This window comes from Prionailurus viverrinus, chromosome A3 (assembly GCF_022837055.1).
Source record: "Prionailurus viverrinus isolate Anna chromosome A3, UM_Priviv_1.0, whole genome shotgun sequence".
NCBI lineage: Eukaryota > Metazoa > Chordata > Mammalia > Carnivora > Felidae > Prionailurus > Prionailurus viverrinus.
This window is the reverse complement of record NC_062563.1, coordinates 120,108,004-120,135,436: the sequence shown is the minus strand read 5'-3', so window position 1 is coordinate 120,135,436 and position 27,433 is coordinate 120,108,004. Positions and strand designations below refer to the sequence as shown.

Below are 27,433 nucleotides of genomic sequence, written 5' to 3'. Positions count from 1 at the left end.
CTCAGGTCATGATCTCACGGTTTGTGGGTTTGAGCCCCACGTTGGGCTCTGTGCTGACAGCGGAGCCTGTGTGAGATTCTCCCTCTCTCTCTCTGCCCCTCCCCTGCTTGCTGTCTCTTTCAAAATAAATTAATTAAACAAAACCCAAAACTTTTTGGGGTGTCTGGGTGGCTTAGTCCGTTAAGTGTCTGACTCTTGATTGAGGCTCAAGTCATGATCTCACCGTTGTGTGACTGAGCACCGCATCGGAGCCTACTTGGGATTCTTTCCCTCTCTCTCTGCCCCTCCCCTGCTGTCTCTTGCACACACACTCTCTCAAGATAAATAAATAGACTTAATTTAAAAAAAAAAAAAAGAACAACAAACTTTTTTTCAGACATTTGACTCTTTGTGACATTGTGTAAATGTCAACTGGACAAATTAGGTAATATTCCCACTCTTTGAGGTGGGAATGATCCCTTAACCAATTAAGTATCCCTTCTTCCCCACACCTAGTGGAGTGCTTCCAGCATGCCAGGTACTCCAGTATGTGTATGTCTATTTGTTAAAATCTCCTTTGAATTTTTACTGAATAACTCCATAATTAGGGAATAAACTTGATTACCACAGAACCCTAACCTATTGTTGTCTTCCGTTGCTTATGTATGTGATCCGTTTTCCTGCTGTAAAGGGATCTGTCATCCTTTGGTGGTTAAAGCACAGTTAGTAATATCTAATATGTGGCACTCATGCGTATGGTTAATTTGCCTAATTTTTATGGCAGACCTTTGGGGTAGAAGCTATCATCCTCATTTACAAGCGGACAAACTAAGGCGGAGATGAAGTAACTTGCCCAAGGTTGCACACTTAGTAAGCGTATTCGGAGGAGGTTGAGAAGGTCAGTGTTTGAATGTACACAGTGGGAGCGTTTTTGATCTTGCATTGTGAGTGAGACCTTGTAAGCAATATAAATCTCCCCACCGAAACAGTGTAACACTATAAAGATTGGTTGAGTGAAACAGAGAAACGTGGCTGTATTTGACTGTCTTTGCCCTATTTATATTGTTCCTCCAGTTTTGTTATATAGACCAGGACATCATGTAAACAGACATGTTCTCTGGGTTATTTTTGTAGTATTACTTCCGCTCCAGGATTATTGTACTACTTGCCAGTGTGCAAGGAGAACTGAATATTTTCTTTTCATTTCTTAACAGTACAGTGCTGTGGATACCAATCCACTCTCTCTGTATGTCATGCATCCATTTTGGAATACTATAGTAAAGGTAAGACGATTAATAGGCTTGTACTTACGTTTTAGTAAGTTGCAAGTATTTTAAGGAGTGTTATGGATACAAGTGTTTGTTTAGTAAGATGTCTAGAGAAATTACTCTCTCATTCTCCTTTCCCTTAGTCACATACCTTTTGATTTATTTTATTGTTGAGGTATAAGTTTATATTCTTATACTAGAATTTATCATTTTTATAAAATGCATTTAAACATTTTCTAAAATAAATAATATTGTGATTATAAGTTTGTTGATTATAGAATTTAAAATACAGAAAACAGAAGAATGAAATGCTTATTTCTATCAACTGAACATTGTGGTTTACATTTTAATATATATACCTCCTAGATATGATCTGTCAAGTTTATAGCTTTTATTATGACTTAAATTTCATATTGCATAGTGGCCAGAGCTCTTCCTTTACTTTAATTATTTTGTAATTATTTTGAAACAAATAGGTATTTCCTACTTGGCTGGCTCCAAATCTGATAACCTTCTCTGGCTTTCTGCTGGTTGTGTTCAATTTCCTACTTATGGCATACTTTGATCCTGACTTTTATGCTTCAGGTAAGATTATTACTTTAATATAAAATTTAAAATGCCTAAATGGAGAAAAATGACATGTGGTTATTTTCTGGTTCAATTAATATGCTTGTCTGTTGGAGAAGTTCTGGATATTTTAAAGGTATGTAAAATGTTAGAATTGGGTGTAAAAGCTAAGTTGTGTTTTCACAATCTGTTATGCATATTTCCATTAAGTTCTAGAAACCAAATTGGCTACTTAATGTAGATGGGCTGTCTAAAAAGCAGTGGGGTTTTGATAAATAAAGAATAATTGGATTTACAAGAAGACAAAATATTTAGGACTGTGACACTTTGCCTGAAAGTGAGTATAAGCAGGGTCCAACATATTTACCAGTTCCAGAAATATCCCTTCTCTTTTTCTTTTAAAAAAAAATTTTTTTTTAACGTTTATTTATTTTTGAATCAGAGAGAGACAAAGCATGAACGGGGGAGGGTCAGAGAGAGGGAGACACAGAATCTGAAACAGGCTCCAGGCTCTGAGCTGTCAACACAGAGCCCGACGCGGGGCTCGAACTCACGGACCGCGAGATCATGACCTGGGCCGAAGTCGGCCGCTTAACCAACTGAGCCACCCAGGCGCCCCTCCCTTCTCTTTTTCTAATGATGCAAGAAAAATCACCCCCCGCCTTTGACGGGAATGTGATCTCTCTTTCCCTCTGCTCAGCATCCACATTTGCCTTGAATAACTCCAAGTTTCCTGTGAAAATGGTTCTTAGACCGTGAACATTTATTGACAGAAGTCAGTTGGGGAAGGGAGAAGAGAAATGCTTTTGGAGGCAGTTGTTGGCCTGCTTCCACCCCAGACTCCAGTGTTTTCTTTCATAGTTGTTCCTGTCTTCACATTCCCTTGCCCTGTTTCTGCCCCAGGCCATAGGACAGAATCTGGCTGTATTTGGGATGAGGGGGGATAAATGGCCGAAAGAGTTTATTTTCATTGCTCAGCCGGTTGGTAGGGTTGAGAGGAATAGAAAGATGGAGGTGGATGAATAATTTTTGCATTCTAAGTCAGAGTATGTATTTTCCAGTAAGAATATTTATCAGTGATGTAGTAAATAGTGTTATAATTCACTGGTGTTATGGGGTTAGCAGACTTTTGTGGACTGACCTGGAGAAATTAAGTCACCAACAACATTGTTTTTTTAGGAAAGTTCAGAGTTTCAAAAACTTATAACTTGATCCTATAGAAATTCTGAATATTGAAACTGTATGTATGCCTACCTTTAGCAATTGAAATTTTAAGCCATAGCTTTTGTACATGTAATAAAATGACAATCGAAGATCATAAGGTACTATGTGGATAATAAGATTAAATTTTCTCAAGCATGGTTTTGATATTAAGCGGCTTTTAAAAATTTGTATTTTAATCTTTAGAACGTCTTCAAAAGTTTCTTTTATAACTAGAAATATTAATTTTTCTAACTACTCTAACATTATTTACTAGTTATTAAGAGGGCTAAAAATATGTAAATATTATGTGTATTTCCCCAAATCATAGAAACTAGAGGACCAGATAAACCATCTAGTCCTGGTATATTTGGGAAATGGAAGATAGGAAAGGCTAAACGATCTATTCATGGTCGCACGGCTGCTTGAATATAGAGCCAGGACTGGAACCCAGACCTTCTGATACTTAGTCACCCAAATGAAAAGGTCTTTTGTTTAGCTAGTTAATAATGTAGTGAGAAAATATAGATTGAAGGTTCAATATGTGTTTGTAGGATATTCGTCAACAGTGAGGATCAGGTTAAACACAAGCATCTTTTAAGTTCCAAAAACATTACTTTTCATTCTTAGCATGTAAGTAATTTTCAGGTAGAGACGAACAGTCAGTTTTGAGTTATGATTAAAGCTCAAAATAAGTGCCTGTTGTTTATGAGGGGTTGGGCAGTTACTTCTTTGGTTTTGTCAGTGTCCTGATGTATTTTAATATTTACCTAAATCTGCATTAAAAGTGTATTGTAAACTTCTATTTAACTTCTATTTAATAGAACTTCTATTTAATAGAAATATTTCTCAATGGCAGTGTGTGCTGTAGTAAGAATGATCATACTTTGTATTGAAGTCTGAGTGCTTTCCTTTGCAGCACCGGGTCACAAGCATGTACCCGACTGGGTTTGGATTGTGGTGGGAATCCTCAACTTCATAGCCTACACTCTAGGTAAGAAATTGGCAAATATTCATTTTAGTCAATGGCGTCTGGTGACTCTTTCAGCAAGGATAGCCATCCACTAAATTAACATTTTCTCCGATGCTTAATTCATTTTAACTAGGGCTTACTGATTTCCTATTCAGTATAATAAATATGTTTTTGAGTTTCTCTCTGGAAAATATTGTCATTCATTGCTAGGGATGCAGAGAATAAGATATGAGTTGGCAAACTGCCTCTTGCAGGCCGACTGTGTCCTATTTTTATAAGTAAAGTTTTGTTGGAACACTGCTATATTCATTCCTTTACTTGTTGTCTATGCCTGCCTGCCTTCTTGCTTGCTTGCTTGCTTTCTGTCTTTTTTTTTTTAACGTCACAAATAAGACTTTATTTGTCACCATTAAATGACTGAATTTAAAATTTTTTTTTTTTCAACGTTTATTTATTTTTGGGACAGAGAGAGACAGAGCATGAACGGGGGATGGGCAGAGAGAGAGGGAGACACAGAATCGGAAACAGGCTCCAGGCTCTGAGCCATCAGCCCAGAGCCTGACGCGGGGCTCGAACTCACGGACCGCGAGATCGTGACCTGGCTGAAGTTGGACGCTTAACCGACTGCGCCACCCAGGCGCCCCTAAATGACTGAATTTTAAACAGATTCTTGGACTGGTGGCTCATATCCATCAGCTCGTTCAACTTTAGCACTGGTCTCATCCCCAGTAGCGTTTCTAGAACTACTACCTTCACCATGAAGCTCCATGAGCTTTCCCAACTCAAACCTGGGCTTCTTTAGCACTTTTACTTTTCTAATGAAGGTATCATGGAGTGGATAAATAGATTGACATGCCTTTTCTGTGTCTTTTCCGATGCTGTCTGGAATCAGTTAATTGACCAGTGCTTTCAAGTCATTTGTCTGCACCTCTCGGGTTATGATTTCCATTGTCTTTTTCTGAACACAGTGGATCTGTTGGCGCTGAGCCTAAAGGCCTTCCAAATCTAATTGTTGGGTTTTTTAGTAAAACCAACACAAAATAGATGAAGCAAATAACTGTCAGTGGCTTGACATCAACATGAGCTTCAATCGTGGTCTGCCATTTTGTGACCATGGAACTTTCCTAGAATTCCACGGGTGAGATCCACACAATAGAACTTAGGCAGTTTCTGCCCTGAACATCCTCAGTTATTAGCTTGGATTTTCTAAATGCAACTTCATCATTCTGTAGATCAGCAAGGCTCACTTAAAAAACACAACCCTTGAGGCCATCAGATGCAGTTTTGGCTCCCTGAGTTCTCGTGACTAGTGTTTTTCCAATATTTCTTACAGCGTAGCTGGTGCTTTCACTTCATACTGATCTTTCCTAGCAAATGGATCAACCACTTTCTTCTTGGCCCCCTTTTTTGCTGCCTTTTGTAAGGCCCTTCTTCTTACTGATTGCCATGGCTCTGCTCGGGGAGCCAAAAGGGCTCTATGCTTGCTTTTTGCAACAAAGACAAGGTTGAGTAGTAGCAACGGTGTCTCCTGATGACCCATAATGCCTCAACTATTTACTGTCTGGCTCCTTACAAAAAATATTTACCAGCAACTGGAATAAGACGTCATTTTTGCCTTCAGTTTGGGAAACAATGCCGACCTGTCAGATAATTGTGGAGTATGGAGAGAGCTGCTACAATAGAGCACAGCGGGGAAACAGGAATGAGTGGGAGAATAAGAAAGTAATTAATTCTTCTTTGGTGCAGGAGGTGGTGAGGGAGGTCCCTGTGCTAGGCCATAACTGTCTATGTTGCCAAGAATGCTTTTTGTTGGTTCTGTTTGCATGGCTTGTCCTGCATTCTCCTATTCTCCTTCCCTGCTTTATTTTTCTCCATAGCACTCAAAACCATATGACCTACTTGTCTCTCTACTCTAAAGCGTACATTCTTTGAGGACTGTGTGCCCAGTATTTAGAACAGTACCTAACACATAGTAGGTAGTCAGTATATAGTTTTCATTTTTATGTATAAAATTTATTTTTTTATTACTTTTTAAAATGATTTTTGTAAAGTTTATTCATTTATTGTTTCTGAGAGAGAGAGAGAGAGAGAGAGAGAGAGAGAGAGAGAACACAAGTGAGGGAAGGTCAGAGAGAGAGAGGAAGACCCAGAATCCGAAGCAGGCTCTAGGCTCTGAGCTGTCAGCACAGAGGCCTACACAGGGCTTGAACTCATAAACCGCGAGATCGTGATCTGAGCCGAAGTTGGACGCTCAACCGACTGAGCCACCCTGCCCACCCCTCCCCCCCAGCTTTTCATGATTTTTTTAAGTATATAGTTTTTAAGTGAATATAAAATACCAGACCCTGACTTAAAGTTGCTTAGATCTCTCAGATAAAAATGACTCATAAAACCAGTATAATCTGGTATATGATTACATGCTGACATTGCAGGTGACCAGAACTGCAAGAATTTGGGGAAGGAAGGAAGTCCAGAAGAATTAGGAGAAAGCTTAGTGAAAAATTACATTTTAGGCAGAAGCTTTTGCATATTCTTAAAGATGAGCAGGTTTAAAAATTCTGCTGTAGGGGCGCCTGGGTGGCTCAGTCAGTTTAGTGTCCCTCTTCAGCTCGGGTCATGATCTCATGGTTCAGTTCATGTATTCGAGCCCCACGTCAGGGCTCTGTGCCGACAGCTCAGAGCCTGGAGCCTGCTTCAGATTCTGTCTGTCTGTCTGTCTGTCTGTCTCTCTGCCCTTCCCCCGCTCACACTGTCTCTCTCTCAAAAATAAAAACATTAAAAAATTAAAAATAAAAAAATTCTGCTGCAGGGGTGGCTCAGTCAGTTAAGCATCTGACTCTTGATTTTGGCTCATGATATTACGGTTCATGGGGTCGAGCCCCTCTGTGTTGACAGCATAGAGCCTGCTTGGGATTCCCTCTCTCCCTCTTTGTCAAAATAAATAAATAAACATTTCGAAACATAAAAAAAAAATCTGCTCTAGGGTTTGGTTGCCAAGGGCAGGGAGGAATAGGGAAAAAGGTGAGAGTGGCCTGAGGGCTCTTTTAATGGCAGGTCATAAGAGCTTTTTGATATACCATATTATCTACCTTTTTCACATCCACAGTTTTGGCAAAAATCCTGACCGAACATGAACTATTTGTTGCAAAACTGCCTTGAACCAACATGAGGCAACTTTTAAACTATATTCTACTAGTGTGATTGTTCTTACATTTTGCTGCAGAAATATTAATGTGTTTGATCACAGGGTGCTGCTCTGGGTCCACCTGAGGTGTTTTTGTTTTGTTTTGTTTTGTTCTTTTGTCATAATACATGCTATATACCCTGAATTACCTTTCTGAAAGAACATTGTGTAACTTCGCACACCCCAGACTGGTGGAGCTGGAATGGGTTCAGTGGGAAGATGTACAAGACCTAATTAGTATGCAGTTCACAGATTTAGTATTTGTAACAAATGCACAGGAGTTGCCCTGCAAATAGTAAATTAAGCCAGCAAATAATGAGAAAAGACTTTTTGGAAATACTTCAGCTAGCAGAAATGTTCCTAACGCTATGTAACAGAGGTCTGCAGTATTTGGGCAGGAATCTGGGATTCATCCTCTCATGTGTTCCTTCAACAACATTTTTAAAGGCCTTCTTTTTGAAAAAAAAAAAAAAAAAAAAAAAAAAAAGATTTTTTAAAGTTTATTTATTTATTTTGAGACAGAGAGCACAAGCAGGGTAGGGGCAGAGGGAGGAGGGGGAGAGGGAATCCCGAGCAGGCTCTCCACTATCAGCACAGAGCCCGACGCAGGGCTTGAACTCCCTAACTGTGAGATTATGTCCTAAGCTGAAATCAGGAGTCAGACACTTAACCCAGGTGCCCCTAAAGGCCTTCTTTGCAACAAACTGAGCTAGACACTGGGATAATACTATAGTGAGCAAGATAAGCACAGGTAATTATAGGAATTTTTAATTCCTGAATCTTTACTATTAGCCTAATCCTGCTGTACTTGTTGATAGAACTGTTTCTTTCGGGGAGAAATTTTTATAGTTCAGATTTTTTTTTTTTCCTTAATATTGTCTCTCCTACTAGACTCACGGTTCCTGAGAGACCACAGGAATTGTGTCTTATTTATAGCAGGGTGGTTGGTTCTTGCACAAGCGTGCAGAGCAATGCTTCAGACTCGGTTGTTTTTTTTTTTTAAGTTTTATTTAAGTAATCTCTACACCCAACGTGGGGCTCGAACTCACAACCCTGAGATCAAGAGTCACGTGCCCCTCCGACTGAGTCAGCCAGGCGCCCCTCAGACTCTTCTTTTTAACTAGGTTTTACTGTTCTCCCTTTTTCTCTCCCTACACCCCTCACGCCCCAGCTCCTCTGTTTCTGCCCCTAAATGAAGGTGTTTCACTGTGCTGTATCCTCAACTTTCCCTTTCCTCTTATTCCCTCGATAATTCTTACCACTATTGAGATGACTCTTGTGTTTCTATCCAGCCCTCATATATTTTCTGAGTTGTTAGTAAGTACCTGAGGTTGAGTTGCTTGACATGACCATGTGGATAATTCTGCCAACAGTTCAGTTTTAGCATCTAAACTTGTACTCAGCATCTTTTCCGTCAGGCAGGCTCTTTGGACTTCCCCATTTCTACCACTCTCTTAGTTACCCAGACGGGAAATCGGGAGGATCTTCTGGTCCTTTAGCCTCACCGCTCATCTTTTGCTGCATTGCCAGTTTGACTTTCTTAATATCTCACCTGCCTCCAGCCTTTCATTCCTGCTGTATTCCATGTCAGTGCGGGCCTTACTGGTTAGTGTTCTCTCTCCAGCCTGCCATTCACACTGCTGCCAGGTGAATCTTCCTGAAGCACGTCACTACCTTTACCCCTGTCATTCCCCTACTCACATCCTTTTCATAGCTCCCCGTACTCCCTGAAACTTTTGAGCTGGCTCCAATCTCCCTTCTGGCCTCTCTACCGCCCTCTTTAACCTACTGGTTTCCTCTGGTCGACCTAAACTACTTTGGCATTCTCTGAACACGCATGTGCTTTTCCATCTTGGTGTTTTTGCTGATAGCACTCCCTCCTCTTGAAACAGCATACTCTTATCTACTGAAATCCAACTCATTCTTTATGTCCCCACTCAGGTTTCATCTGGTCTGGAAGGCCGTTCTTGATTATCTTAGCCTGAAGAGTGCTTGTCCCTTTTCCGAACTCTTTTGTGGTTTGGGATGTACTGTATCTTTAATCGCCATGTTTTGTCTCCGTTCTCAGTTATAAACACTGAGGACGCAAACTTACTTTATTCGGAGATTATTCTTATGATAATCTTCACAGCATCAGGAACAGTGCCTTGCACAGTTTCAATACATTGAATTCTTATATTTACTGAACACCTGCTGTGTGCAAAGCCTTTTCTGAAAGCACTTAAAATCGGGGAAGGAGCACATCTGTAACAAAGTGACTAATTTCAAACAAGATGAAATAGGTGTTACGACTGAAGTTGGGGATGTTTTTGGATCCTAGAGCAAGGAGTGGTTAGATCAGTTGTGATGAATAACTATTGCATATTCTCTGGAGGCCTGAGAATTTGTGGCTAGCAGAACAACTCAGTTGTTAGTCCGATTTGGAAGAATTCAGAGTCCAACTACAATGCTTTGTCCTCACATCTAAAATTGACACCATTTAGTTGATGTAATACACTTTAAGTTTTAGGTTAAACTCTAAGAAGTTAAGGTGGGTTTTTTTTGTTTGTTTTTTTCTGAAATCTTTGAATTGTAGGAATTAGAGGTTGGATTTTTTACAGTCCTGGCTGGTCGCTGTACTTTAGTTCATCAACATTCCTATGATACGCTGATTTGTTTTGTGTTTCTCCAGTTTGTTAAAGAAGATTTTCTCCCTGCGGTACCGATGTTGACCTTTTCCCATGGTAATGTGTTTCTGTTGCAGATGGTGTGGATGGAAAGCAGGCCCGGAGAACCAATTCCAGCACCCCTTTAGGGGAGCTTTTTGACCATGGCCTTGATAGTTGGTCATGTGTTTACTTTGTTGTGACTGTGTATTCCATCTTTGGACGAGGACCATCTGGTGTCAGTGTTTTTGTTCTTTATCTCCTACTATGGGTAGTTTTGTTTTCTTTTATCCTGTCCCACTGGGAAAAGTATAATACAGGGATTCTTTTCCTGCCGTGGGGATATGACATTAGCCAGGTGGTAAGTATGTGTTCTGCCTTAAATTTTCAACAGTGCTATGAATTTTTGGGGGGGAGGGGGAAGGGAGTAGTCTTTGTCATTGTCATTCCTTCTTTATTGCCCTTATGCTTTTTTGGCCAGAACTGATGTGTGCTTTTAAAAAAATTTCCTTTTTATCTTGTATTATTTGTTGCTTATTTATGAAAATCTCAAGCACATAAAAAAGTAGGGATAGCATGGTGAACACTTATGTACCTGTTCCTTAGGTTCAACAGCTAGTTTCATGTATACCCTTCCTCCCAATTATTTTAAAGGAAATTCCTGATATTATGTGATCGACATTTTCCCATCTATCTCTAAGTAGTAAAAGCACTTTTAAAAAGACATAATCACAATGTCATTATTAACTAAAAAATGAGCAGTTTCTTAATGTTAATAAATATTCCTTTGAACTGTTGATTTTGTAAAGAGAGAGATGCACATATAATTGTTGCTTTTTTGTCTTTACTGGGAGCTTTCAATGAGAGAGATACTTGTTTTCTTTTACTTAAGAGGCTTGCTATTAACTCTCCCTGCCTTTGAATCCCAGCTTTTTGTGTTGCCATTTTGCCCATTTGTACCTAAGGTCCCAGTAAAGCCTCAGACATTGGAATGTTTGAAGAAAGTGATCGGGTAGGCAAATTGGACCGTGTCATACCTTAACCGATTCCTGAAGTGCCTTAAAGTGTTCTAAATTATGGCCAGTTATTTGCATTGTGTAGAAGTTAGTTATTTTATGGCATGGTTGGCTAAAAAAAACGCAACTTTTGAAGGGAAGAAGACTTGCCACATTATCAAATTTAAGTGTACTTCTTGCTTTTACTAAAACTACGAGATTTAACGCTGCATACAGCATTGCGGGCTCCTTGACCTTTCCAGCTGTTAATGCCTCTGTATGCTTTTGTCTGCATTTTCCTTCCAGACTATATCTTTTGTCTACATAGTGACTGCGATTGTGGGAGTTGAGGCCTGGTATGAACCTTTCCTGTTTAATTTCTTATATAGAGACCTATTCACTGCAATGATTATTGGTAAGAAGCTCCATGTTGAAGCCTATTTTAACATCACTTTGTTATCCAAGCCAGTGTTTGATTGATTACGAGCAGTAACACCTGTCCCTCTCTCCCGTTCCCTCCAGCGAGCAGAACAGCCCTATAGCCCTGTAGGGTTTCAACCAAACCAGTAAGAAAAACAAAATTCCTGTGTTGTGGTTTTTTTTGTGTGTGGCACCAAGCTGTTTCTAGTCCGAAGAAAATAAATACCAAAATCGCATAACCCTCGTAAACTAACTGTTTAAATGAATCTAGACTGTTTGAGAGGATCCACATTTAGGTGGACATTTGGTGTAGATTTCGTGCCTATCTCAGAATTGAAGACCATTAGTTTGTAGGAAATAGATGACACAGATTACTTTGTAATACATTCATTGGAAAGTTGTGCTATTCTCCTCCCATACTCTCTTTTCCCACCGGATATTAGGTAAAGGATTTTGGTAACAATGTTTTATTTGGTAAAAAATTTGGATTGTGGTAATGTTTCCCTTTTGATTTTAGCCAGAGGGAATATCTACGGGATGATTAACTGAGTGGGGCAGTGTGTTCTATGCAAAGAGGAAGTTATCTGGGCTGTTACTCCGGGGCACTAGGAGTGGCATTAGGACCTCTGTAGAAGAAAAAAAAAAAAAAAAGCGAAAAAAAGCAAGCTGTCGGCTATTGCTCTGTTCCCTTATCTGAAAAATAACCCCCCTCACAACCCAGTGCACCTTGCTAAAGAATGGGCGTCAGATAAAGCTTAGAAACGGCTGAGAAGCTGGTGCGTTAGGCACTGGCTTTTAGGCAGTGGTTTGGGCCGTTCTCTGTTGCTCTGGTCTACAGATATTTTAGAACCCTGCTGTCATCTTCCAAATGTTCTTTTTTTGGGGGTTTTTGTAAGAACGGATTTCTTTAGCCTGACAAGGCTAGCTTCTTTTCACTCCCACCACATAGTGAATCTTCTTTTTTATTTTTTATTTTTGGGACAGAGACAGAGCATGAACGGGGGAGGGGCAGAGAGAGAGGGAGACACAGAATCGGAAACAGGCTCCAGGCTCTGAGCCATCAGCCCAGAGCCCGACGCGGGGCTCGAACTCACGGACCGTGAGATCGTGACCTGGCTGAAGTAGGACGCTTAACCGACTGCGCCACCCAGGCGCCCCGTATCTTCTGATTTAAGTGGCTAGTCTTGTGGCAGGATTATTGCATTTTACGTTGAAGTGTTACACTTAACGAGAAGATGGAATCCTCTGAGGTGGGAGATATATTTTGGGATGGCAAAGTGGATGCTTTTAATAGGCACATAATTTTCCATGTAACTTACGAGTTTACCTGAATTCTTCTTTCTGAAAGAAAACAAAAGCCCACACATTTCTGTATAAGTAAATAACGCAGCTTTCCCCATACAGGCATACCTTGTTTTATTGCACTTTATTGTGCTTTGCAGACACTTGTCTCTTTTACAAATTGAAGGCTTGTGGCAGCCCTTTGTCGGGCAAGTCTGTCAGCACCATTTTCCCAACAGCATTGGCTCCCTTCGTGTCTCTGTCTGTCAGATTTTGGTAATTCTCACGGTATTTCACACTTCTTCATCATTATTGTATTCGCTATGGTGGTCTGTGATGCGCTGTCTTTGATGTTACCGTTGGAATTGTTTTGGGGACACGCAAAGCATGCCCACGGGAGACGGCCATTTAATAGACGAATGTGTGTGTCTGACTGTGCCACCCACCCTCCGCTCTCCCCCTCATTTCTCTCCCTCTCCTTGGGCCTCCCTATTTCCTGAGATACAGTATTGAAATTAGGCCAGTTAATGACCCTCCAGTGGCTTCTGAGTGCTCAAGTGAAAGGAAGAGTCACATGTCTCCCTCTTTAAATTACAAACTAGAAGGGATGAAGCTTAGTGAGGGGGGCATGTCGAAAGCCGAGATAGGCCCAAAGCCAGGCCCTTGGCGCCACACATTTAGCTAAGTTTGTAAATGCAGTGGAAAAGCTCTTGAAGAAAATGAAAAGTGCTCCTTCCTAAACACAAGAATGATACGAAAGCGAGAAGCAGCCTTATTGTGACATGGAGGAAGTTTTAGTGGTCTGAATAGGAGATCAAGGCAGCCACAACATTCCCTTGAGCCAAAGCCTAATTCAGAACAAGGCCCTAGCTCTCTTCACTTCTAGGAAAACCGAGGGAGGGGAAGAAGCTGCAGGAGAAGCGTGAAGCTCGCGGAGGTTGGTTCGTGAGGTTTAAAGGAAAGAAGCCTTGGGGTGCCTGAGTGGCTCAGTCGGTTAAGGAAAGAAGACTTCTCTGTGTCGTAAAAGTGCAGGATGAGGCAGCAAGTGCTGATGTAGGAGCCGCGGCAAGTTCTCCGGATGATCCGCCTCAGATGATTCAAGAACGTGGCTACACGACACAACAGATTTTGAGTGTACCTGTAGCAGCCTTAATATCGGAAGGAGATGGCCATCTAGGACTTTCATAGCTAGAGAGGAGAAGTCAATGCCTGGTTTCAGGGCTTCAAAGGACAGGCTGACTCACGCTAGGGGCTAATGCAGCTGGTGACTTGAACGTGAAGCCAGTGCTGATCGACTATTCTGAAAATCCTAGGGCCCTTAAGAATTTGCCAAATCTACCCTGCCCGTCCTCTATACATGGAACAACAAAGCCTGGACAGTAGCACATCTGTTTACAACATGGTTTGCTGAGTGTTTTAAGCCCCCTATTGAGATCTCAGAAAAAAAGGATTCCTTTCAAAATCTTACTGCTCATTGACAAGCACCTAGTCACCCAAGAGCTCTGATTACAGCGTGCAATGGGATTAACGTTGTTTTCCTGCTTGCTAACAAAGCATCCATCCTGCAGGAGCTTGAAGAGTAATTTGAACTTTCAAGTCTTATTATTGAAGAAATAAATACAGATTTATAAGGCTGTAAGATCTGATGGATCTAGGCAAAGTAAATTGAAAACCTGGAAAGGATTCAGTATTGTAGATGCCACTAAGAACATTTGTGATTCATGGGGAGAGGTCAGAATATCAACATTGACAGGAATTTGGAAGAAGTTGATTCCAGCCTTTATGGATGGATGACTTTGAGGGGTTCGAGACTTCAGCAAAGGAAGTAACTAGCTGTGGCGGGAACAGCAAGAGAACTGTAATTCGAAGTGGAGCCTGAAGCTGGGACTGAGTTACTGCAATCTGGTGCTCAAACTTTGTAGCAGATGAGTTACTTCTTATGGATGAAAAAACAACATGGTTTTCTTGAGATAGTATCTACTGGTGAAGATGCCCTGAAGATTGTTGAAATGACAACAAAGGATTTCGCGTATTGCATAAACTAAGTTGAAACAAAGCGGTGGCAGGATTAGAGAGGATTGACTATTTTGAAAGAAGTTCTGCAGTGGATAAAACCCTATCAGACAGCCTCACGTACTGTAGAGAAATTGTGAAAGGAGGAGTCAGAAGCTTCACTGGGAAGCTTCATTGTTTCTTGTTTTGAGAACTTGCCACAGCCGCCCCAATCTTCAGCAGCCACCCCCCTGATGAGTCAGGAGCCATCAGCCTCAAGACAAGACCCTCCACCAGCAAAAAGATTGCACCTCACTGAAAGCTCAGATGATGGTTAGTCTTAGAGCCATAAAGTATTTTTAAATTAAGGCAAGCACATTTGTTTTAGACATAATGCCATTGCACTCTTAATAGACTACATTATAGTATAAACGTAACTGGGAAACCAAAAAATTCACGTGACTTTCTTGTGCTGTTCGATGTTTGTTTTGTGGCGGTGGTATGGAGTCAACCTGTAATATCTCTGAGATATGCCCGTCCTTTTTATGGAAAGCACATTAGGTGCCGTTGAGAGGAGTAAGAGAAGATGTGGTATGTCTTTTTGGCAACCCGTATAGAGCTCAAGCTTCCCACATGCTTGCTGTATTTAAGCTAGAGCTATTTCAAGATATTTTAAACTAAAAATACTCTTGGTAGCAAATCTTTTGCCAGTTTGTGTCAGCCTGCTTTCGACACCTCAGTGTCGCAGTGATTCTGGGTCAATTGATTCAGCCCTGGCTCCCTACCTGTGCTTCCCAGCACGAGGCCGAGTCACCTGCTAAAGATTTCTGAGGACACCAGCCTGTCTTCTCCTTCTCTCTAAGCTCTTCTAACTTGAGGCACTTTGTTCCAGTTGGGCTCGGGAGTGGCAGAGTAATTCATCTTCCCAGATGGGATTTCTGTTTGGTGGATTCCAGTCTTTTCATCTCATTTTAGCAAAATGTCTTAGGAGCTGTTTTGAAGGAATCTCTTTCTGTCGTTGTTCCTTCAGGCCACAGCTGCACTGACCACCTTCTCACCCCAGGCCAAGTGTGGTCAGTGGGAGTCTGGAGTGCGTAAGCTGGGGCTCATCTGTTGAGTGACAGTGAAATATCCAAATGAAGTATCCAGAAACTTGCCACATGTGTTGATTTGGAGTTTGACAGAGAGAAAGATCAGGAAGTTACATCTCTATAATCTGTAGAATCAGAGAGTTTTATTTTTGTTTATTTATTTTTAAATATTTGTTTATTTTGAGGCAGGGAGAGAGAGTACATGCACGTGCATGGTGGGGGGAGGAGAGAGAGAGAGAGAGAGAGAGAGAGAGAGAGAGAGAGACAGAATCCCAAGCAGACTCCATGCTGTCAGTGCATTGGGCTCAGACAAACAGTGAGATCATGACTTGAGCTGAAATCAGGAGTTAGATGCTAAACTGACTGAACCACTCAGGTGCCCCGGGTCAGAGAATTTTAATGTTTATTTATTTTTGAGGCAGAGCGTGAATGAGGGAGGGTCAGAGAGAGAGGGAGACCCAGAATCCGAAGCAGGCTGCAGGCTCTGAGCTGTCAGCATAGAGCCCGACGTGGGGCTTGAACTCACAGACCATGAGATCATGACCTGAGCCGAAGTCAGAAGCTCAACTGACTGAGCCACCCAGGTGCCGCCACCCCCCCCCCCCCCCCCCCCCAGCAAATCAGAGAATTTTAAAACTGCAAGGGACATTAGGAAATCATTGAACCCATCCACATTGGACAACTGTGGAGTCTGAAGCTCAGAGAGAGTGTCTGATTTGCCCAAGAGTACATTGCCAGCCTTTGGAGTCATCTGCAAGAAGCTTCTAGTTAAAGCTGTAAGAGAGGATTCTCTGAGGGAGGATAGAAGCACAGGTGAATGCCCAGTTAGGAATGCGCAGGAGACAGAGTTGCCAATAAAGGACACCGCACGTAGTAGCTGGATGGCTGACAGGAACATTGGGAGGATGGAATCACAAAGGCAAAGGGAGGAAAGAATTACAGTTAGTGGAGAGTCAATGGAGTCCTCTCACTTAGAAGTCAGGAATGAAGAAAGAATATCGAATTTGATCATTAGGAGAACTTGGTAAATTCAAGAGTGCAGTTTCTGCAGAGGGAAGGCAGAAGGAATAAAAGAGTACTGAGGAAGGCCATGGAAAAGTCTGGCGAGTGATTGGGAATAGCAGAGTCAGCTAGCAGAGAGCGAGGGCAGCAGAAGCAATGGTAGGGCTTCCTGGGAGGGCTGTCCTTGTTAGGTCTGAGGGGAAAGAACTGGTGTCTGTGGGCGGAGCGGGCGGAGAAGTGAAGAATGCTTGGGAAAGAAAAATCAGTGGCAATGGGAAACCGCGGAATCCATCGGTAACTCACACTCGTGCGATTTACTGTATGCCAAGCCCTGCTCCAGGTGTCTTTACGTGTAATAACTCACTTATTTCTCAAAAACCCTGCAGGGCCAATTCTATCTCTGGCTTATAAAAGAGGAAATTGAGGCACGGAAGCGTTAATCTGCCTGAAATCACATAACCTGTTGGCACAACCGAGATTCGAGCCCAGTCTGGCTCCCGAGCCTCCGCACTGAACCACCAGACTGCCCTGCTGCTCTTCCGGTTGTCACTGTTGTTCAGAAATGTATTTAATTTCATTACAGAAGTAAACCCGAACCTGCGAATTACTGGGTCTAAAACTATTACATATTTTGTATGTATTCGATAATTATAAAAATCCCTCTTGAATAACAATTCACAGTAATTTAAATATTCTCCCTTTTAGGCTGTGCATTATGTGTGACTCTTCCGATGAGTTTATTGAACTTTTTCAGGTAAGTACCTTATTTATTTGGGCAAGAAGTGTGACAGTTGTTAGATGAATTTTAGGATCTGTTTTGCTTTTGGAATCTGGACATTTTGAGAAGGTCATAAAAGCTGTATTTTGAATCTGGGATGAGTTTAGGACCATTTAGGGTATCTACGGTGGCTGTGTGGTCATTTCAACTACAGCACAAACTACTAGTTCTTTTGTTACAGTTTTTGGTTCACCAGACAAGTCTTCTAATTTGTCATTTTTTGTGAGTGAATTGGGAAGGAGTGTGTTCCCGTTGAATAGTGGCAGGTTTACGTCCTTTTTAGAAATTGATGGTAAGTTTTTATGAATTGATTCTGTGTAAGTTTAGTCAGCATGATCATAAAATTAAATTTCTGAATTTGTGGAATTTAGGACCAAACCCCGGATCTATGCTGACTTCCAAGTCGCACTATATAAAAATTCCCGCCCTGAGGAGTGGGGCCGGGGATACTGTGGGAGTTGCCTGGGCAGAGTTTCATTTCTCTGATCTGCACTTCACTTTTGCTCAGCCACGCTGAATTTTCTTACGGGCCCTGAAAGTACTTTGCTGTTTTTTCTCCTTGGTAATTTGGCCCCCACCTCCCTCTAGTGCTGTCTCCTTTTCGTGAAACACTTGTACTTCCCACTTCATCCTTCAGTTCTCAGATCTGTCTTGCAGAATCCTGTCAAGCCACACTCTATGAATCTTCCCTGTCAATGGCAGCTGGCAGCCATTCATAGAAACCATAACATTTAAAGCTCTGAAGGCCTTAGAGATTGAGACATTTCCTCTTCTTCTAAGGATGAGGTCCTCATCAGGCAATATCTTGTCCAGAATCATGTTGTCAGTGACAGGACCAAGATGAGAATTTGGGGCTTTGTTCAGATGAGCGAACATGTATGGGAGTGTGTGGCCAGAGACAGTGAGATATGCTAGGACAGTCTCAGTGCAGAGTCGTCCGCTCTTAGATTCTCTGTCACTTGGTATCATAATAACACAGCCAGGTACTTGCTAGTGCTGTTTTGTGTTCATTTTATTTCCCCTCGTAGAGCATAAGCCTTGTAAAACAAAAGATCAGGTTTTATTTATCTTTACGTTCTGGAGGCCCCGGGGTCAGAACACTTCCATTCTAGTCCTGGCCCTGCCACTTGGTAGGAAGTTATATAAATTTGAATTCTCACGTTGTCACTTAACCTGTCTGTAAAATGGGGTTTAGTAATGTTGGTTCTATGTATGCTGTGGGATTATTGTGAGTGTAAATTAAGAGGATAAGTGTGAAAAAAGTTTCAAAACTACAAAAGTTACAAATACGGAATAATTTTTATATTGTAATAATGTTCTTTGTATTACTTGATTTTTTTTTTCAGAAGCTATAAAAATAACACCTTGAAACACAATTCAGTCTATGAAGCTATGGTTCCCTTTTTTTCTCCATGTTTGCTCTTCATTTTGTCTACAGCATGGATCCTTCAGTCACCTTCAGATATTTTAGAGATACATCCTAGACTATTCTACTTTATGGTTGGAACAGCCTTTGCCAACATCACAGTAAGGTTTTTTCTTTTTCTTTTTTTTAATGTTTATTATTTTGAGTGAGAGACAGCACATGCAAGGGAGGGGCAGAGAGAGAGAGGGAGAGAGAGGGAATCCCAAGCAGTCTCCTCGCTGTCAGCGCTGAGCCCAACGTAAGGCTCGATCTCACTAACTGTGAGATCATGATCTGAGCCTAAGCCAGGAGCCAGATGCTCAAGCTGAGTGACTCAGGCGCCCCAGGTTTTTTTTCATTTAAATCATATCTAAGGAATATATGACAAAATGTGATAATTGGAGAAATCTTTAGAATTAAAAATAAACAGATTTTAATTTAAAGATATTTTATAGTAGAAACTTTAAAGAGTAATAAACCCCAAACCAGAACATGCTAAAAATTATTTTTTCCTTTTCCAGATGACTGCAGATCTAATGATTAGTTTAGGGAAACTAAAAAGGGTTTTTGAGAAAACACACACACACACACACACACATTTTTAAATCAGCTGATTTTAAAATTAAGAACAGGTGTAGAAACTTTGTAATAAATACAACATATTTTTCAAAAGCCCTTTCTCTGCCATGGCCCAGCAAGACAGCAGCCAGGAGAGATCGGGCACAGTTGAGAAAAGACCTTAATAGTCCTGACAACCCGGGAGCATGTGCTCTAGCTCCGGTCAGGTCCTTAATAAGTTTTTACTTTAAAAGCTAGCCACTGAGCTTATGTTTCCATGTGTGTAATATGTGTTCATTATCACCGGTCCTACTGATTTCGCAGGGTTTAAAGATCTGAAAATAATACATTGTATTAAAAAATTATCTCTGAAGGAATAAAAGTAGATTTGAGTAAGGTATTGGCAGTAAAGGAAGCCAGAGAGGTTTTGAGGTGTTAAAATGACAATATGACTGAATTGGAGATAGCATCTCTTCATCACTATAAAGAAACTTAGGTGTATGGAGCTATACAAGGCTATTTTGAAAGTTCTTTTCTGTTATCACACCATCTTAAAATCGGGAGAAATTCCTTTTATCCAAACTGTCACCTAGCGGAAGAATGCCTTCTATAGCATCCTCACTAAATTATTTTCCAGCCTTGTCTGACACTCGGAGAGTCCACGGGTTTGGAGGTGGGACAGGGGTTCCGTTGGGCTTCTGAGCAGTTGAGAACTTCTGAACTTAATAATGTTGTGTAACTGTGTTGGCTCAAGTACTGGAATGCTTTTAAATGTTGGAGTGACTTGTTTTGAAGTGCTTTGCTAAATGACATAGCAGATAAAGGGCTAGTATCCAAAATCTATAAAGAACTCACCAAACTTCACACCCGAAAAACAATCCAGTGAAGAAATGCACAGAAGACATGAATAGACACTTTTCCAAAGATGACATCCAGATGGCCAACAGACACATGAAATGATGCTCAACGTCACTTCTCATCAGGGAAATACAAATCAAAACCACACTCAGATACCACCTCACGCCAGTCAGAGTGGCCAAAATGAACAAATCGGGAGACTATAGATGCTGGCGAGGATGTGGAGAAACGGGAACCCTCTTGCACTGCTGGTGGGAATGCAAACTGGTGCAGCCTCTCTGGAAAACGGTGTGGAGGTGCCTCAAAAGATTAAAAATAGATCAACCCTACAACCCAGCAATAGCACTGCTAGGAATCTACCCAAGGGATACAGGAGTACTGATGCATAGGGGCACTTGTACCCCAATGTTTAGAGCAGCACTTTCAACAATAGCCAAATTACGGAAAGAGCCTAAATGTCCTTCAACTGATGAATGGATAAAGAAGATGCGGTTTATATATACAGTGGAATACTACTTGGCAGTGAGAAAGAATGAAATCATGCCATTTGTAGCAATGTGGATGGAACCTGGAGGGTATTATGCTAAGTGAAATAAGTCAGGCAGAGAAAGACGGATACCATATGTTTTCACTCATATGTGGATCTTGAGAAACTTAGCAGAAGACCATGGGGGAGTGGCAGGGGGAAAAAAAGTTACAGAGAGGGAAGGAGGCAAACCATAAGAGACTCTTAAATACAGAGAACAAACTGAGGGTTGATGGGGGTTGGGGTAGAGGGGGAAGTGGGTGATGGGCATCGAGGAGGGCACTTGTTGGATTGAGCACTGAGTGTTGCATGGAAGCCAATTTGACAATAAATTATATTTTAAGAAAATGAAGTGCTTTGCTAATTAAATTTTCATTCTTTTTTTTTTTTTTTTTTTTTTCCTTTTCCCTAACTTCAAGTGTCAGCTGATTGTTTGTCAAATGAGCAGTACTCGGTGCCCAACTTTGAATTGGTTGCTGGTTCCTCTTTTCTTGGTTGTCCTGGTGGTAAACTTAGGAGTAGCCTCTTACGTTGAGAGCATTCTCCTGTATACCTTAACAGCTGTTTTCACTCTGGCCCACATCCATTATGGAGTACGAGTGGTGAGTCATCTAGAGCAAAATTGGTTCTATTTGGTTCTTGTAAGTAGTAGAAAAGTGGTGAAGGAAAAATTTCAAAAGAAAGTTGCTTATGAAAGTAGCTGGAAGAATTGGTATAGTCCCTATACATATTGGATAATATCCAGGTACATAATATCAGATATTGTTTCTCTGATGAGTATGTTACAGTAACTACAAATAACTTTAAAACTCAATAGTTATTATGAGGAGTTCTTGTTTTTAGGTACAAATGTGAACTGTTTTCTTGGTGAATGGAATTGTAAGCCTTGTGTGCTTTTAGTTATATGAGACCAAGTAATCCCATTTGTTGATTATCTATTTCTATACTTTTTAAAAATTTTTATTTATTTATTTTTAACGTTTATTTAATTTTGAGAGACAGAGAGAGACAGAGACAGAGCACAAATGGGGAGGGGCAAGGAGAGAGGGAGACACAGAATCCAAAGCAGGTTCCAGGCTCTGCACTGTCAGCACAGAGCCCGATGTGGGGCTCGAACTCGTAAACCATGAGATCATGACCTGAGCTGAAGTCAGACGCTTAACCGACTGAGCCACCCAGGCACCCCTATTTATTTATTTTGAGAGAGAGAGAGAGAGATAGAGAGTGTGAACAGGGAAGGGGCAGAGCGAAGGAGAGAGAGAGAATCCTAATCCTGACATGGAGCTTGAACTCACAGACAGCGAGATCATGACCTGAGCTGAAGTCAAGAATCAGATGTGCAACCGAGTGAGCCCCCCCAGGTGCCCCTCTATACTTGCTTCTTTAGCTTTAGGGGACTTTTTATCAGGAGAATTATAGAAGAGAATGGATTTAAGAAGTATTTTGCAAACCTTAATATTCTCTTCTAAAAAGAGACTAGTTTCAGGGCAAATGGACTGAGGTAGATATAATAAAATGAAAATCAGAGCCATGCAATTTATTTTTTTTCCTCACACTTTAACATTCTTTTCTAATTATGTATTTTAGCATGGTCTTATAATTATGGTTTTTAATTGTACAGTATTCCAGCAAGGAGATTACTTAATAATTACCCAGTTTACTTAATTATGATCCAGTTATTTTAATCATCTAGGTTGTTTCCAGATTTTCACCATTACAAATAAGGTTGGAATAACAACAACAAGAACAACAATAACAATCTGGAGTAATATGTTTTTCTTTATTTTATTTTCTGAGGATAATTTCATAGCATGAGGTTATGCAAAAGGGTATTCATGTTTTTATGGCTCTTAAAATACTGCTTTTATTTGGTATGCTTGTTTTGAAAGGAACTCCACCATGACTCAGTTTGAGACACATGTCTTCTGTCATAATATTTTAAAATGAGCACACCTAGGGGCACCTGGGTGGCTTGGTCGGCTACATGTCCAACTTCAGCTCAGGTCACGATCTTGTGGTTCGTGAGTTTGAGCCCTGTGTCGGGCTCTGTGCTGACAGCTCAGAGCCTGGAGCCTGCTTGGGATTCTGTGTGTGTGTGTGTGTGTGTGTCTCTCTCTCTCTCTCTCTCTCTCTCTCTCTCTCTGCCCCTCCCCCACTCAACACTCTGTCTCTCCTTCAAAATAAACATTAAAAAAAAAAAATTTTATATGAGCACACCTGTCATGCCTTTTACCTTGTATATGTTGCTAAATTTAGGTTTCTTCCCTTAGTGTTCTCCCCAAAGCAGCCTACATTTGTTAGAACAAAGTAGATGAAAAAAATCCACGATAACTATGGATTGTGACATGAGGACGTAATCATTTATGTTTTTATTTATGCATACTTAACATAAATGCTTGATTTTATGTCAACACTCTTAGGCTTTTATATTTCACATGCATGAAGTAGAATATAGTTGTAAATGTCTTTTATACTAATTTTTTTACAACCCTTCAGAAGCATATCTTTTTTATTTTTACAGAGAGGAAAGGAGGCAAACCATAAGAGACTCTTAAATACAGAGAATTTTTTTCTAATTCTAATTTTTTACAACCCTTCAGAAGCATATCTTTCGGAAACCGTACATATACCAAACCAACCCAAAAAACCTTTTCCGTTAAATTACAAAGGCAGTATATTTTCAGTGTTAAAAATCTGGAAAATAAATCAAAGTAATTGAAAAAAATTCTAGGACTATCTTTTTTGTCGGTCTTTGTGCTCTCTTCCCACGTTTTGCAACTTCTGACCAGAAGGTGAAACTTGCAAGCTACACAGAACATTCATTTGAACTATTGAAATATAAATGACAGCAACAGAACTAGAACTTTGGTAACTGACACATAACCAAGGTCTTGCCTGCCCACTAGGGATACCCTAACCTAAAATGTGGAGATCTGCTTTTCTACTGTTCATCAGGATTAGGAATGATTATCTAGAAATGCTGTAAGCAGTTGAATACAGAGTCTATATATGTAAATATTTGACCTACTAGATATTATTGTGTCAACTAACCCAGTAGATTTGGGTGTGAATCTGGGTGGTCTGGAGGGCTCTGGAAGAAATTCTAGATTTGGGAGTTAGGCAGACCCATGTTAAGTCCTAACTCTCCCAGGGTAGTTCTAGTATTCTGTAGAATTCTATGGCCCTCTACCTCTGTAGCTATCCTAGTCCACAAAAGCCTCTTCGTTATTTCTGCTGAGTTTTGCTGTTACAGTCGGTAAATTGTTGTCTCCAGTGGGTGAATTTTGTGTGCTTTTTAAAAATAATTAGGAATGTATTTGTCACCGTCTCATGTTCTGGTTTTCTATATAGGTAAAGCAGCTGAGCAACCATTTTCAGATTTATCCCTTCTCATTGAGGAAACCAAACTCGGATTGACTAGGAACGGAAGAAAAGAGTATTGGCCTGTAATCTACAGAAGGAAGTACTGTAAATAAGATGCTTGTAAATATTTCATCCATCACCATTGAACTAAACTGATCTGCTTAACAGACACGGGAACTCAGTGTGTATGGTACTTGGACAAATGATCTGAATTTACGAAATTTTGGACCTACTAATTCCCAACTTACTTTTTATAAAACTGTGTGGCATTTTGGTTAGGCATAATGTACTTTAGACCAGCAAAATGTTTCTAGTGATGTTAGCTTCATGAGTCCATGATGTTTTGGTTCGTACAGAGTTAAAGATGCTTTGTTTTTATTTTTAGAGCCCCCAGATTGGTTTAGGAACACTGATAACATTAAGAAAACCACAAGATGTTTTCATATTTGATACTGTTTCAGTGGTAGGTCTTCCGCTATGGAAGTTATCAATAGCCCAAATCTAATACGGGGAAAAGATAAGAGGAAGTTACTGTTAGCCGGAGATGCCAAATGATTACAGAACAATATACAGTTGCCAAATACTCATTTCTCCTTCCCATGGAAATGCCTTTTGTCCTCATGTGCTAAGAGAGCTAATATATATATATTTAGATTCTCTAGTATTCTGGCTCTCTTTCTTGGGAACAGATCTTGACAAATGGTTTAATTTAATTTAATTAAAAAAAAATTTTTTTAAGTTTATTTACCTAGTTGGAGAGAGAGAGAGAAAGAGAGCACAAGCGGAGGAGGGGCAGAGAGAAGGAGAGACAGAATCCCAAGCAGGCTCCACGCAATCAGCACAGAGCCTGATGTGGGGCTCGAACTCACGAACGGCCAAGATCATGACCTGAGCTGAGATCAAGAGTCAGACGCTTAACCGACTGCACCACCCGGGCGCCCCCGGTTTAATTTTCTTTTAAAGAGAAATATTCTACTGAGACTTAGTAGAGAATGGATCATAATTGTAGCTCACACATTAACATGGTTCATCGTTTAAATGTGGTATTTTCCCCCTCAGCGGCAAGTTGGTGAGATTTGGTGCCTGCGAACTATGATTATATGAATGCATGTGACAGTCCCAGTCCTGTGATAATTACTCGTAAGGAACACAGATAAACTTCCTTATAAGAGAAATTTACCTTGGAGTTAGGAATCTCACGAACCTCCCTATGAATTACTGCTATGAACCTCACTCTGAAATTAGTTTCCTGATTCAATTTGTTCTTCCGTTCGTCCGTCCTGTCTCTTTTTTGTGGAAGAGAGAGTGCTGTGTTTTTATTTCATACAGGATAAGGAAGTAGACATTCTTTCTTCCCCAACTTGCCCACTTCTCCACTTCCCCAGTTGAAGAAAACTTTTGAGATATATGCCTTACTTAGTATCTACTCTCTTTAAAATGACTTGGAATAATTTTTGAGGTTTACTGACAGAGGTAAAAATCCCTTTGACTTCAATGTGGTTGTTTTTTACATGACACCTTCTCATGACTTTCTTTTTGACTTTGTCTCCGTGTAGTTTGGTGGTGGTGATATTTACTTGCTGATTTTCCTTTATTTCCCACTGAATGAAGTTTGTGCTTGAATGAAGAGTGTATCTTAAACCCTTTTTTTTTTTTGGATGGATTGCACTTGGATAAAACTGGCACCACTGTGTTGATATGTAATTAAATTCTTTACCATTATTTATCTATGAATGTGACCATCGTTAAATTTAATTATAATGTATTCCTTTTTAAATTTCAGTCTGCTGCTTTGTAAAAATAACTATAATTGATATTTCAGTTTTTAAATTTGTAAATTCTAATCATTGTCATCCAGTGTATTAGAAATGAGGAGTCAAGGAGCTAACTCATGGTTCTGTACTCATTTTTAAAAACGGGTCGTAAAGGTTGAGGTATATCTGGTGACTTTCTGAGACTGAAAATAGGTGAGAAATTGATGCAGGAAAATGTGGGTAGTGATTCCATGTTTGTTAGTAACTTGCCATCATGGAGGTCAGAGAATGAATGAATGAAGTAACGGTAACTCTGTTTTTTGTATACCTTGTTCTTTGTCATCTGCAAAATTGAACTGGATCAAGTGTTATTTTGGGCCGGGAACAAAGCTTCATTCAAAGGTTTCTGAGCTAATCATTTTACTATTTTGTTGACCTTGTACACAGAATGAGAGTAATCTGTATTATATAAGGAAAGAACTGATAAATATTTATTAAATGACAAATTTGGACCACAGGCTTTCTTCACCTTGTACAGTATAGTTACACACACACACACACACACACACACACACACCCTTTCTGGCATGGGGTCGTGTCCTGTACTTCTGGGGCTGTTTTACCTCAAAGTGTGTTCTGTTCTCTTTCTACTGCATTAAGTTTATTTGAAATTATTTGTGCCTGTACTGTATGTTTCCCTACAGTGGTAAAGAATTATGCCATAGTTTCATTGGCACCATTAGATGAAAGAAAGGTGGCCGTCAGCAAGATAAAAGTGAAACTGAGTAACTATTTCAGAATACTGTGGACTTGTGTGTCGTTAGTATACTGCTGACGTTTTCTTGGTTTCGTCTGCCATCTTGAAGTGCATCTCGAAAGCCCCATTTGTTACGTAGTGATACAGCAGCTGAAGCCGGACTTCATTACAAATAGCTCTGAGCATTTGTGTCATGCCAATTACCACCGCATTTCCAAAGTATAAATATAAATATACAAGATCTTTCAGGCTTCTGCATGATCCTTTGGGGGTGAGTGGACCACCCCAGCCTTTCTCCCAGCATACGCTGAGCTGCCTTTAGGGGAGCAATGGAGTGGTTGGCCACACATGCATGTTTTCTGTCCCTTTCAGAGTAGAGTGCCTTAGCCAGGCCGGAGGTTTCCTTTGTGTCTCTGCTGACCAGAGTTACCCAGACCTGTGAGAAGTTTCTTGTCAGGTTATGGTATGAAACCTGCCCTTTGGTGCTTGACAGAAATTAATTCCCCCACATTTGAGGGGAACATGGGATAGAAAAATCTTTACCTGACTAGAGCATGTTATTGCCGTCTTTCCCAGTCCTTTACTAACATTCGTGACCGTCAGTGCATCGCACAGTTTAAAATTGTCACGGGTTACGGCAGCGCTCCTCCATTCGCACACAACCGATGCACACAGCCGGGTAATACCCAAACAGCAAAATCGTCCTCGGCATTTGAATTGCACCATGCTAAAAATGCTCTTAATTCTAATTTTAAAAAAGCTCCGTGCTGATTAGTCTAGAATGTACTTGTACTACTACCAACATGTCACTTATTTTAGTAGAGGTTTGGGGAAGAG

The 27,433-nt window shown here is 40.6% G+C and overlaps 1 protein-coding gene and 1 pseudogene across 4 annotated transcripts in view; one reads left to right on the top strand and one right to left on the bottom strand.

Moving 5' to 3' along the window:
• Positions 1-24,913, top strand: part of SELENOI (selenoprotein I) — a 40,776-nt gene extending 15,863 nt beyond the window's left edge. Inside the window, exons 2-10 of one of the 4 annotated variants that reach the window (XM_047854655.1) lie at positions 1,194-1,262; positions 1,724-1,832; positions 3,934-4,008; positions 9,915-10,177; positions 11,118-11,226; positions 17,303-17,351; positions 18,722-18,902; positions 21,142-21,324; positions 24,074-24,913. In XM_047854655.1, coding sequence (XP_047710611.1) covers positions 1,194-1,262; positions 1,724-1,832; positions 3,934-4,008; positions 9,915-10,177; positions 11,118-11,226; positions 17,303-17,351; positions 18,722-18,902; positions 21,142-21,324; positions 24,074-24,172 — 1,137 coding nt within the window. In that variant the 3' untranslated portion in view covers positions 24,173-24,913. Of the gene's footprint in view, positions 1-1,193; positions 1,263-1,723; positions 1,833-3,933; positions 4,009-9,914; positions 10,178-11,117; positions 11,227-17,302; positions 17,352-18,721; positions 18,903-21,141; positions 21,325-24,073 lie in introns of those variants that run through there. The other 3 variants (XM_047854657.1, XM_047854656.1, XM_047854658.1) reach the window with 3 other exon arrangements.
• On the bottom strand, positions 4,646-5,435 carry LOC125163087 (40S ribosomal protein S3a-like; annotated as a pseudogene).
• Positions 24,914-27,433: the final 2,520 nt, after the last annotated feature.